At 31.2% G+C, this 13634-nt stretch overlaps 1 protein-coding gene across 1 annotated transcript; it reads left to right on the top strand.

The window, feature by feature from the left end:
• The first annotated feature begins 7446 nt into the window (after positions 1-7446).
• On the top strand, positions 7447-10590 carry LOC105786446 (APETALA2-like protein 3). The gene is made up of 10 exons (XM_012612887.2): positions 7447-8197; positions 8350-8375; positions 8498-8528; positions 8613-8700; positions 8795-8940; positions 9348-9392; positions 9481-9584; positions 9678-9814; positions 9897-10013; positions 10121-10590. The coding sequence occupies exons 1-10, from the start codon at positions 7698-7700 to the stop codon at positions 10370-10372; spliced, it is 1446 nt and encodes a 481-aa protein (XP_012468341.1). The 5' UTR covers positions 7447-7697; the 3' UTR covers positions 10373-10590.
• The last annotated feature ends 3044 nt before the right edge of the window (positions 10591-13634 follow it).

Genomic DNA, 13634 nt, shown 5'->3' with positions numbered 1-13634 from the left:
TGTTTTAAATTGTCAAGCTCCAAATGTTTCGCTACCGAGGTCTGATTATGAGTTATTAAAGGGTAAAGTGATGAATAAAAATTCGCAATTTTGGGGGCTGTTCCTAAAGGACCCAATAAATTCTTAATTGGAATTAGAGGATCTTTTTTAATTGATTGTTTTATCACATTGTGATATTTTACATCGTTGAATGGGCCCATGCGAAAACAATTAGATGATGACAAAATTATCAAAGATTGGGATTCCTTATTTCTATTCAAGAGCGTATGAATAGTTCCGTGATTTTGGTTAAACGATTGTTGAATCATTGCGTTGGAATAAATGGAATAAAACAAATTTTTATTGGTATGATCTGACCTATTATCGAAATCAATTACGAACTCGACGGATCATTTCTTTTTCGATATAAAAATATGAGATTTCACTAAGTCGATTCTTAGGAAATCTCGAATCGCACTCATTGTCCTTACTTCAACAAAGGAAGCACAAACCTCTTGACGAAAAGAACTTTTGTTGTCTTGGTCCCAACTCAACACTAAACAAGTCCGAACTAGTTGAATACTTGTGTCAGAAATTCTCCGAGTCAGTTTGTCATTTCCATAAATGATATAATTGACAGCTCGAAGTTGCATATTATCTTTTTTCCGAAATGGATCCTAGGGGAAGATTGTTAAAAAAATTGTACTTATTATCTCTCAATTTTAAATAATTATAAAAATTAAATTACCTCGTTATTTTCATATGGATTAAATTTCTCGTTATCCTATAATTTATTAATTAAAATAGTTATCACTATCATCAAATGTCGTTATTTATTTACTTTTTAATAATATAGGGATTAAGGATTAAATTGATGGAAAATAATAAATTCCTTCTAACCTTATAATACATAGGCATTCTAGGTATTTATTCTATTAATTGAAAATATTCTCATTAAACTAAATATTTATTTAGAATAATAATTGTATTTAATATAAAAATTAGAAATTAAATTATTCTATTTTTATGGAGTTTACCCTTAAACAAAAGAATTTAATTTAATTTAATTTAATTTAATCGATTTAAATTATTTGAATGTGTTAAAATAAATAATTTTAAAAAATGACGGTTTAATTTTAGTTGGAATTTTTTTATTTATCCGTTGAAATTAAGGATGGATTTGAATAGGCGGTGCGTTTACATGCAATTAGTAAAAAAACAGCAGTAATTGTGAGATTAGATGCTATAATTATACTGTAATGTAAAACAAAAAGTAAACACACAATACTGCATTTCACTGCTCATCTAAACTCACCCTAAAATTAATTAATTAAAAATTAATAAAATTAAGGAATGTGGTTATGAAAGCACATGGAGTGGGGTATGTAGGAAAAAGGCACATGCTGCTATTGGCACCCTCTTTCTTTCGCATCTGCCGAGGACACGTCGCATTTTATTTTTACGTCTTGAAAATGACAATTTTTTTCCTTTTTAATTTAAATATATATATATATATATACACACACGTAGTTGATTGAGTATTAATTCAAATGGTATTATTATTGTTGTCAGCACAATAGGTCGTGGATTCGAGTGTATTGAAACATATTATCCTCTTATTTAAGAGTTTGAAAGAGACTACAAGTAATTCTCTTTACCATTGGTAAATAACCATTGTTAGAGGCTTATTCGAGAAAGACTTACCGTATTATTTGGTATATAAGTTTGACACGTTTTTTTAATGTAATATTTGTATTATTTTTTAATCCAATAGAATACTTATATTTAACAAAATTTATACATTTTGGTGCTTGAAGATAATAATGTTAATTTTAGTGCTTAATTCATATTTTAGAATTGATTTGATAAAAAATCATAATTAGCTAATAATATTAACAATTAATTTTCATAAAATTAACCTTAGAATTCAATTAAATCACATTCATCAAACTATACATGACAAACTAAATTCTTAATTAACAATAAATTTATTCTAAAAAATCATGAAAAAATTAAACTAAATAATATTAATAATTAATTTTCATCAAATCAACCTTAAAATCTAAATTAAACATTAAAAGTTAAATATATATATTAAATTAAACCAAAAATAAAAAATATAACATTATAAAAAATATCGAACTCCGATACTAAATAATATATTAAACTTTTAGGAAATTCCCCAAATAACAATATTTATTTTTCAATTTAAGTAAAATAAATTTATTTTAAGTATTTATATAAATTGTTGATAGATTCGGGTGGACCCATTAGGTCTCGGGTTAAACCCACAATGTATGGGACAGGTGGAGCCATTTTAAAATGTGGGCGACGTGTACGGATGCTGCCCTTTCAAACCTAAGACAATGGCCAACTATTTCTATTATTGTTATTATTGTTGTTATTATTTTCTTTTTTTTTTCTTAATTTAATATAAGATCCTCTTTAGATCATCATTACCCTTTTTGGAATAAAAATAAAATAAAATTTACTTTCTTATTTTGATTTTTTTTCATTTTATTCATTTAAACAAGAGACAGAAATTTTGTTAATTTCGAAAAATAGTAAAACATCTTGTGATTTTTTCTGAAATTTTTAATAAAATGATTGGAATAATTTTAAACAAAATTAATTATTAAAAAATAAATGAGATATAATTTAAATTTAAATAATTCTAAATAATAAGCTTTTATTTTTGGAATTTTTAAAATAAGATTTCTATCAATTTCAATTACATAAATTATTATATATATATATTAAAAATACTATTATTAATAGGAGTCATGAACATCATTAATACAAAGACATGACATATAATACAAACGATAAATAAATCATTACAAACTAATGTACAAATGTCATGTCTGTAAAATAATCTAAAAAGAAAAAGAGAAAGATAACTTAAAGGTAACTGCGACACTGAAATAAATTCAGAAACTAATCAGAGATGTACCAACTTGATTAAATCGCTGAAATTTGCATCCTAGCATTACCATCATCAACACAACTTGATAATGAACACTAATCTAAAAAAAATGTCAAAAGCCTCAAGAGACCTATCGCGTCAATGATGTACAAAAAGACAAGTCTCATGTAGTTTATCTTCGTCCTCGTCATCTCAAATTATCATTGACATCGTCACTATGGTGTATTATTATAAAACCCTTCGAGAATGGTTCCTAATAAATACGACGAACCTTTATATTGGCAAATCGCGTATATAAACGAGAACATGACTAAAAATTAAAAGTATAAATAAAGTCAAATTGCTTTCAAATAAAACAAATTAAAAAAAAACCACGAAAAATGTGAACAAAATAAAATCACGAAACTGTGGACAAACCACGATAATGTGGATTGAAATTAAAAACAGAATAAAACTGTGAAGAAATTTTTTTTTTTGAAGAAACTGCGACTACCAACCAGCCCAAAGGCTCGCGACATTGTCATCGAAGCAAAGTTTTAGTTTTAAAAAATTGAGCGGTTAGAAATTTTTTTATGAAAAGAAAAGAGATGATCTATTAAAAGGGAGAATATTTGATGCATCATCAGTGAATAATAACATGACATATATTCATTAAATAAAATAAATAATAGTGAAGAACTTATAAATAAACACTAATAACTTTATTTAAACATGATTAAATAATAATTACTTATAAATAAATGCTAAAACCCTAATCCCTAAACTCAATATCCTAACCACTTAAACCCAATACCCTAAATTTATCAACAATTAGAGGTGCTCATGGGCCGGGGGCCGGGCTCGGCCCGACGACCCGCCCGAAATATGGGAGGGTTTGGGTAAAAATATAGGCCCGAAATATGGGCTTGGGCAAAAAATTAGGCCCGTGTAGAAAACGGGTTGGGTCTTGGGCACCACTTTTTTGGCCTGGCCCGAATATAATAAAAATATATATTTTTATTTTTTATTTTTAAAATACTTTTTTTAATTTTTTTATTTTTAAAATAAATTTTTAGTGTTTTATTAAAAAATGGGCCGGGCCAGGCTCGGGCTTAGGAATTTTCCCGGGCAGGGCATGGACAAAATCCCAGGCCCATATTTTGGGCCGGGCCTAGGATGCGGGTCGAAATTTTTTCTGGGCCTGGCCCAAACCCAGCCCGGCCCGGCCCATGAGCACCTTTATCGACAATGTATCAAATATTATTTATCGACAATGTATCAAATATTATTTCTTTTTTAAAAACACCCTTCTACTTGTAATTTAAACATAATCATAATTGTCAACCACCTTATATTTGAGAATTTATTTTATAAATGCAAACCATACTAGAAAAGAAAAAGATAATGGCAAGATAATTTATTTAATTATAATTATAATTTCTATTCTTTATATATATAGTTTTAATTTATATTGACTGATATTAATTAACAATTTGTATATATCTAAAAAATTATGTGAAATGTATAAATATCAAGTAATAAAATTTATCAAATCATCAATATTTAAATATAAAATACTATATATAATTGTTATACCTTTACTCCAGCTTAGACACGTGATGCACGAGAAGTGACATTCGATGATGGCCCTCCATCTTGTACCATCAATTGTGACCATCTAGTTGATAATTTATGACTCACCATTTACGTGTCTCACACCATTTGCAGGGGAGCCACTCGCTACAAATTGTTCATGAAAACCATCGAGGCATAACAATCTCATACTACATTAGCAAGGAGAATATCAGAACGAGACCACATAGTACTATGTTTGGCAACAACGGTCATATAATGGACACTATCACACAAGGGGACCTTCCTTATATATACCTCAGCACATGATGTATGAAGGATCTCTCTCTTCTCATCACTTAAGTCTTTCACCTACTTACTTACCCCTCTCATGTCTCCTCCTCCTCCTACTTTTCCTCACTCGGTTCTTCCATCTCTCCGTTTGTCACAAACAAACTAATTTCACAGTCACTACCATCATCATCTTCTTATCTTCTCCTTATTGAACACCAGTATCAGCAATAATTTAATTATATACACGAAATATCTCAAACTTACAAAAACCTACTCATATAAACATTTATTATATTAGGTGGTATAAATGTTTAAATTAAATCCTTAATATCTACGCCCCTACCCTCGATTATATATATAAAATAACATGTAAAACTATAATAAATGCTAACATCTATGTTTTAATGAGGTTAGGCTTAGACAATAAATATACTTAAATGAAAAATAAATATAATTTAAAATTAAAATTGATATATTATTCGAATTCGTAAAATGTTGTAAATAATATAAATTTGAAAATTTAAGAAAAAATCATGACATATAATAAATTCAATATTTAAATTTGAACCTATTATTTACAAAAAAAATACCATTAATATTCACATATATTTTGAACTCATGGGTATTTTATTTGAACCCACACTCTTTATTATCATTAAATTTTTTATTTATTTACAATATTCAAACTCAAATTTCAACCTAAAGCATTGTTGGCAAGAGCTGAAGTCCGAGATCTAGAATGCTCAAGTTTGAATCCCACTATCTATATTTGTGACATGTGGATTTATTTCTCACCATGCCTTTGTCTTATATGAGTTATGTTTGGGTTTTTTTTTTTTTTTGGATTTTGTCCAATTCTCCGCATGTTGTGTATCGTATTTGTTGATTCTACATAATATTGTAGTTTATCAGACATGTAGTTGTACTTGTCCTTACAATTTATATTATAACTTTTCATAATTAAATAAAATTAATTTAATATCAATTTATCCAACAAAAATAATAATATATGGAAGGTTGAATCATGGCCGTTGAAAACCTAAGAGGAAACGAAGTGGATGAAGGACACTTGTCGAATAAGGGGCAGGCGGTGGAGTGTGGGGCCGTGGGGGACGGTTTCTCTAGCAATAGTGGCTTAGCCTAGGCCTAGTGATTGTCTAGTCACACTCGATTTCCTTCTTTTATTTCCTTTTTTTTTAAATATTTTTTTCTTAAATATCTTTCTTTCTTCCTGACAATACTTGCATTTCGATATTAATGCAATCCAAGTGAAAAATAAATAATCATTACTTTTATTTTTTACAATAAAAATTAGTTTCAAATTTTAAAATGTTTTTTTTTAATTTTTAATGTATTTTCCGAATCAAGCCTAATAATTAATCATCCGAATTTTGCAGGCCCATTGAGGGGTAAATGTTAGCCATAAGTTTTAAAACTGCTCCATGTCCAGGATAAAGATCAAACCCTCGACCACTTATTAATGTACGAGAGACTCTTATCATCTCATCTAACTCTCGTGATTAAATTTTAAAATATTTAATTCCACATTACTCATATCAATTAACCATTTGATCATTTTAACTGTCGATTTAGGCTGTAAGTAAAAGCATAATCAAATTTTAAGATAATTACTGTTGTATTGATAAATGTATCATTTTAATTTTGATATTAATATTGATATATTTTGTTATGTTATTTTGAATTTATCAATATTTTCATATTTACCTCAATTACATGCATCCAATATATTTATATTCAAATATATATTTTATTATTATTAATTATGTTCATTACTTAATGAAAATGACTATATTTTATTTTTAAAATTTAATTGTATAAAATTTAAAATAATTAAATAAAAAATATTAAAATTTATTTTAAAATAATAAAATTTTATATCAATCCGTATAAATCGAAGACACATCATTGACTGAAAAGGGCCGAAACAAATAAAACAAGCCAAAAATTTAATCAAAATGGAAATTAAGCTATTTAGTATCGGTCTAAAATATGATTTACACATGTGTTAAACCTAACATTTAACACTTTATCGACTGAGTCTTAGTTTAGTTGACAACATTGCTATTACAATAATTAGGGTAACATGGATTCAAATATAAATAGATATTGACACAAATTTGAAGAACTCTAAAAAAGAGAGAGTTAAACTACACCTAAGTTCACTAAACTATTAGAATGTTTACGTCTTGATCACTCAACTTCAAAAATTTATTGAACTATTTAAAAGTTTTTATTTAAGTTGTACGGATTTCTCTGTTCGAATTGCCTGCACCAATCAAAATCTATCATTCTCTTCCTTTTTCACAATTTAGTTTTTTCTCCGACACTAACTATCAGATAGATGAATTTAAGCTTTTACTCATTGATGGGTACTAATCTATTGTATCAATCGTTGAATCAACATTTAAAGTTATAGGGTCAAAATTTGAAAACAATTAACAACTTGATAATTTAAATAATTTTTTTTGAATAATTTAATTATAATTTAATAATATTTTAAAGTCTAAAAAAAAACATTTGGCTTATAACGAATTTCAAAAGAAAAAGCAACAATGGAGTGGGATTTTGATTTTTGATTTTGTAATATAATTTAGAAAAAAGAAAAGGATGATCAAAATGGCAAAATAGGTAGCTATTTGTTCCCTCTTACGTCCCATCGTTCCCTTTTGAGGGACCCCTCTGGCGTCCCTTCTCCTTTTTCTCTTTGTTGCTTGCTTCATCTTTCACCTTCCTTCACAAATCACAAACCATTTGTTAAAAAAAAGAGAGAGCCTAAAATGAATCCTTCCATAGCTTTCCTTTGATACATCCTCCTCCTCCTTCTTCAAACCCACACTTCATTTCTTCTTTACACTTCATATTTTCCATTGTTTTTGACCCTTTTGAATCCTTTCTTTGTTTTCCCCATTTATTTAAAGCTTTAGTTATGGTGCTGGATCTTAACTTGACTGTTATTTCCGATGGTGATGACAATTCAATGGCCGGAGGTTTTTCCGGTTATAATAACAACCAAATGGATAGTTCCGGCGGGAGCTTTGGTTCCTCCGTCGTCAACGCCGACACAGCGACAACCGCCGGCGACGATGACTCCTCTTCCAACGCGGCTGCCACCGACACTTTCGGTTACTCCTTCGACATCCTCAAAGCCAGCCGAGAAGAAGAACAGGATAAATACAACAACCGGACAACCATCCCGCTTTTCCCGGTCGACGTTGAAGGAAATGGCTGGAAGTCAACGGGATGGCTGGATCTCGCCGGCTCCGGCGAAGTAGCCGCGGAGCAGAGGGTCGTACCCCATCAGCATCAACAGCAAGTTCAGCTAAGGCAACAAGTAAAGAAGAGTCGACGTGGTCCCCGTTCTAGAAGCTCTCAATATCGTGGCGTCACGTTTTATCGTAGAACTGGACGATGGGAATCTCATATTTGGTAAATTTATATATACATGTGTGTATACATACATACATACATGCATACATACATTCATACATATGTGCAGTATTATTAGCTCATTTTGCTTAATTATACTGTTTAAACTTTTTTTTTCTCATTGGGTTTTTTTTGTCCTTCTAAAAATGTAGGGATTGTGGGAAACAAGTGTACTTGGGTGAGGAGAATTCGATCCATTATTCTCAAATTTTTTTTTTTTTGCTTTTTTTGAAGCTTTAAAAATGATGGGTTTTAAATTTTAAATCTTTAAAAAATCTGGGTTGTTGTTTATTTCTACAGGTGGGTTTGATACAGCACATGCTGCGGCAAGGTAAATTTTTCTTCTCATGTTTTGGTCATATATTTTTGAAATTTTGGGTTTTAAAAAAAAAAAAAATATTTTGATTTTTAACAGAGCATATGATCGAGCAGCAATCAAGTTTCGAGGAACCGATGCAGATATTAATTTTAACGTTAGTGATTATGATGATGATATTAAACAGGTTAGGGATTTAAATGTGATTAAATGAACTTAATTTATGCCTTCCGAAATAATACTTTTAAATTCAATTGAATGATTCATTTTTGTTTTTGTAGATGAGTAATTTCACAAAAGAAGAATTTGTGCATATCCTGCGTAGGCAGAGCACCGGTTTTTCAAGAGGAAGTTCTAAATACAGGGGCGTTACGTTGCACAAATGCGGCCGATGGGAGGCTCGAATGGGGCAACTTCTTGGCAAGAAGTAAGCTTCCTTTTGCTAATTTATGACCTTAATTTCATTTAGTTAGTGTTGATCTTTAATTATGTTTATTATATATAACTTTGGTATATATAAAGTCCGAGTACTCAAACTTTTGTTATATATAAAATCTATGGTAGAATATGAATATGGTGTATTGTATCGAGCATGATCCTCTGAATATGCGAGAGAAACTTGAAAAAAGTTGAGTGTACCCGTGTTGCATGCATAGGCATATCAGACGTTCGTTATTAGAATCGGTCGGTTTAACCTAAACAGTCTAAAATGGTATTAGTGTTTTGGTCTATATGTTGTTTTAAGTGGTGACATTAAACTAAGAAGTTGAATTATGAATTGGTAACTGTTGGAAACTTGGTTTTGATTGGTTTATCATAATTCTTTTCTTGCAGGTACATATATCTTGGGCTATTTGATAGTGAAATAGAAGCTGCAAGGTGTGTAGATCATAAATTTTCTTGTAATGGTACCAATTTTTTGATTTCTCAACCAGCTCGATCTATGTTGTTCTTGTTTGAATATCAGGGCTTATGATAAGGCTGCTATAAAATGTAATGGAAGAGAAGCGGTCACCAACTTTGAGCCAAGCACCTACGAGGGGGAACTAATCTCCGAATCTGAAAATGGAGGTACTTTTTTGTTTTGAGAGTTGTCATCTTCAATCTGCATATATTTTAAACAATTTTTTAGTGTCCTCTAAATTGTTGGTCCTCTTGTTACAGACCAGAATCGAGTTCTTGACTTGAACTTGGGCATAGCACCCCCTTGTACGTCCAATCTCCAAAAGGAGAATGAAAATTCAAGCAACTTTCCTTTCCAGCGCGGCTATGATGGCTTGCCTGTTGCGAGTGGAGCAAGGGTAATGTTGATTACATCCTTAAAATTTATTTCAGTTCATTGATTGAAGGATGCATTTGGTTGCTTATATTCGCCCGTTTCAGTTCGAGAACTCTGCTCCGGCAACAATGAGGGTTCAACCTAGTCTTGGCCAAGCAACAGCATTCAAGCACGTTCCGAATTGGAATGTTGCAAACCCCAGTTTCTTTCCGGTTTATAGGGTATAAGCTCCACATCTCTTTGGTTAACCCCTAATTTGCAAAACTATTTCCTACCCGTAGTTCGAAACAACGGTGTCGGTTTACGGTTTTTGTTTATTTATTTACAGGAAAGAGCAATAGAGAAGAGGATAGAAGTAGATTCCCCACCATGGCAAATCCAAGGTCCTTATGGTGGAACAAAAGAAATGCCACTCTTCCCTAGTGCAGCATCATCAGGATTCTCATCTTCAATAATTACTTCACCATCAGCTGCTGCTGGCCAACTCCGAGTTCCCAACGCAACTTTCCTCCAACACCATTTCCCCCCGGTGATCATGAACTCGAACACCCCCCATTTCTACTGCAGAACCGAAAGGTAGCTTATTACCATGCCACCCCCATCTTATATTATCGGTAGGCAAATCGATGAAAAAAAGAATTCGAGGGTGTACCGAAATGCCGGTATATAAGAAGGTTAGGCTAGGCTACTTGATTGATCATATTTATTGTTGTAAAGCTCATCAAAGCTACTAAGCTGATGTATTATATGTGGTTGAAATGAACAACATTTGGTCAATTAATTAGACTTGGTTTGAAAGTGACTTGTTGTTTTATGGTTTTTGAAATCTTTGTTTTATGTTACGTGCTGCTAGCAAATACGTTTAGCCTCTTGAGACTTGAATGACTGGCAGATAGGGAAAGCAAAATGTTAGGCATAATAGAGAATTGAGTTCATTGGATTTGGTCGTAACCGTTTGTTTTGAGTGCTTTTGTCATCCCTAAATTATGGTTTTATATTCTTTAGAATTCTTTATTTAATCAATATTTTAGTTTAAAAAATCAATATTGTCAATATTTTAGTCAGTATTTTCCAACTCTTTTTTAAAAGTTAATAATCAAATTTAGCCCCTCAAAAATAAGGATGAAATTGAAAAAAAAGAAAACATAAAGGTTAGTAGTGAAATTTGTGATTATAGGATGAGACAGAAACGCCTGTTTTTTCCTTTTAGATAGAGGGACTCTACTTCCATAAGTCAAGCCGGTAAACTGAAACTATTCACAGGTACTTCATTTTAAGAATAATAATTTAAAAAGAAGAGGTGAAAAAAAGAGAGAAAAATGTGTGCAGTATTGGCAGTGCGTCGGCTTTGTTCAAGGAATAGTAGTACACCCTGCAAATGCAAAAATAAAGATGAGTAGTGAGAGGGGAGGGTAAGAGCAGAGCAGCCATGAAAAGGCTGGTGTACCTTTCATTGTAACCACAAGTGCATCAACATAGTATTGTTGTTGTAATAGTGTGTGTATTTGACAGCTGCTTCTCAAACTTCAAGGGATCTTTGTTTTTTTGTTCGGATAATATACAATACATGGTCCCTGAACTTGTATTTTGTTGACTATGTTGGTCTCTCTGCGTTAACACTGTTAGTTTGTAATGTATTGACGTGGCGTTTTTAGCTGGGGGCGTTCAAATGTAAATCTAACCATTAACCGAATCAAAATATTTCGATTAATTCAGTCAGTTAACCAAATTAATCGAAATTTATATGTTTTTATCTTTTGGTTAAAATAAGTATAAAACATAATTGCTGATTTTCATTTTCTTTTATTTAATAGTTCAAAATTTTTTAAATGGAGGTGAAAACAACAAATAAGACATTAGAAACACCACATAAGTCTTGAAAATAACAAATATTTCGGTTAATTAGTTAATTCCATTAATTACCCGGTTTTGAACCGAATTAATTGATAACTGAAAATTCCAAAAAACCATTAACTGACCTTCGACCGAACTAAATTCAGCCACCGACCAATTAACTGAATTAGATTGATTCGGTCGGTTAATTTAATTTTAATCGAACTGTGAACATCCCTATTCCTAACCAATATGTTAAAGGGAACAACTATCTCAAGGGTTATGGAGTTAGTGCAGAGGGACTAACTTAATTGGCAGAATACAAATTAAGGGAGCAACTAGATACAAATGAACACGATTAGGGGGCAAATTATATATTAACTCCTTTTTGTTTCTCAGTCATAATAATTCATGCATGAAATACTGCTTCCCACAGTGACTCAGTAGTCCCTGACTTGAAAACAACTGTTGCATCTTCATTTTTTGTTGGGCTCTATGTCTAAGTGTTTCGTTTTAGGTCTTACCCTTGGGTATTGTACTGATTCAATGGTTCTACAGCTATGGGGGTTTCTCTTTTATCCATGGAATTCTTTTTAGTGTATCATTATCAAGTTTTTGAATATTTTCATCTTGGTTCATACACAAAACCAATGTCAAAACCCAATAAATTATAAGTCTATATTTTTATAATATTAACATTGAAAAAATAGGATGAAACAATACGAAGGGCATAAATGGAGCAATGGAAATTTTGGGGTGTGGCGCGATCTACTCCCTTTCACTACACTGGAAGTTGGTCATCCAAAGAAAGTTTTGTGCTGCGGTTGCACAGAAATCAGTAAAAAACGCACTGTCCTGATGCTAAACAGGGATCCATAGGAAGCCGAAGTAATTATGAATATAACCAACCTCTACGATTGCGAATGTTTGTGGAGTAGAGATATTCGTAGTAATCCTGGCCTCATTCAAGTATAATGAGTGAGTACTGATTGAGTAAATAATCTCACTTCCCTAGAAATATTTCCTCATCTTCATAATCATATCCCCTTTTTTCGTATAACAAATCAAGAAACCAAAAAGATTAGTCGAATATACTCATGTTTAACAAATTGATAGCTCTGAATAAAAAGTAGTGGACAAATAGGGAACAAGATGCAGTCAAAATGACCCACCACATTCAACATGCCAGCTCTATATGTTGGCATCTGGTTTTGCATAGGCAAACAAATCATTTATGGAGTATCATTGCATTTTTGGAAACCAAGATTAATCATAGGTTTGGTTCTTCTTTTCATTTCCACTTCATCACCAAACGTGATAAACATTGATATAAAAGTTGGTTAATATACCACTTTGATCCCTCTTAAATTTTTTTATAGTAAATTAATCACAACTTTAATCTTCAAAATTTACACGTTTTGTCGAATTGTTCCAAAACTTTACACATTATGTCAATATTTATATTCTATATAAATATTATTTAATCCAAATTGCTTACCCCCTCAACTGGTCTCATTAATATTTTGACAATGAATTTTTTTATTAAAAAACTAAAAATTATATAAAAATATAATAGAGGGGCGAATGCTAGAATTTTCATTTAATTTGTCTCTATGCAGATAGGTGTGAGCCATTATCTGTTCACCGACAAAGACCCACGTGGTCGACCCGGTTTTGGCAGCAACAACAACAGTGTTATTTCTGCCAAACTTTTTGTGAACTATTTTTCTTTCATCAATTATTCATATACAGTTCCATGAAAAAGGACCAATAAGTAATACTATATAAGTACTGGTGAAGGGCATCGTCTGCTAGGGGCTCTACTGTTACTTCTTACTACAACATTAAAGCTGTATGGAAACAGGGGAATTCCTGGTTTTAGGGCATGGTTTTTTTTTGTCTCTTTTGCTGATTCATTTTGGAACTTGTTGGAAGAGTGAAAGTACGATGGACCGTAGTAGTTAAATTGTATTTTGTCAGTTCTTCTTAAAAAAATGAGTAAAATAATA

The sequence above is a fragment of the Gossypium raimondii genome, chromosome 1, assembly GCF_025698545.1.
Source record: "Gossypium raimondii isolate GPD5lz chromosome 1, ASM2569854v1, whole genome shotgun sequence".
Lineage (NCBI taxonomy): Eukaryota > Viridiplantae > Streptophyta > Magnoliopsida > Malvales > Malvaceae > Gossypium > Gossypium raimondii.
This window is presented reverse-complemented; position numbering and strand designations above follow the sequence as displayed.

Excerpts from the sequence above, each read along its gene's own strand:
- LOC105786446 (XM_012612887.2), top strand. The coding sequence starts at position 7,698 with ATGGTGCTGGATCTTAACTTGACTGTTATTTCCGATGGTGATGACAAT. Across the intron at positions 8,701-8,794 it reads ATGATGATGATATTAAACAG|ATGAGTAATTTCACAAAAGA; the intron begins GTTAGGGATTTA and ends TTGTTTTTGTAG. Across the intron at positions 9,585-9,677 it reads CTCCGAATCTGAAAATGGAG|ACCAGAATCGAGTTCTTGAC; the intron begins GTACTTTTTTGT and ends CTCTTGTTACAG.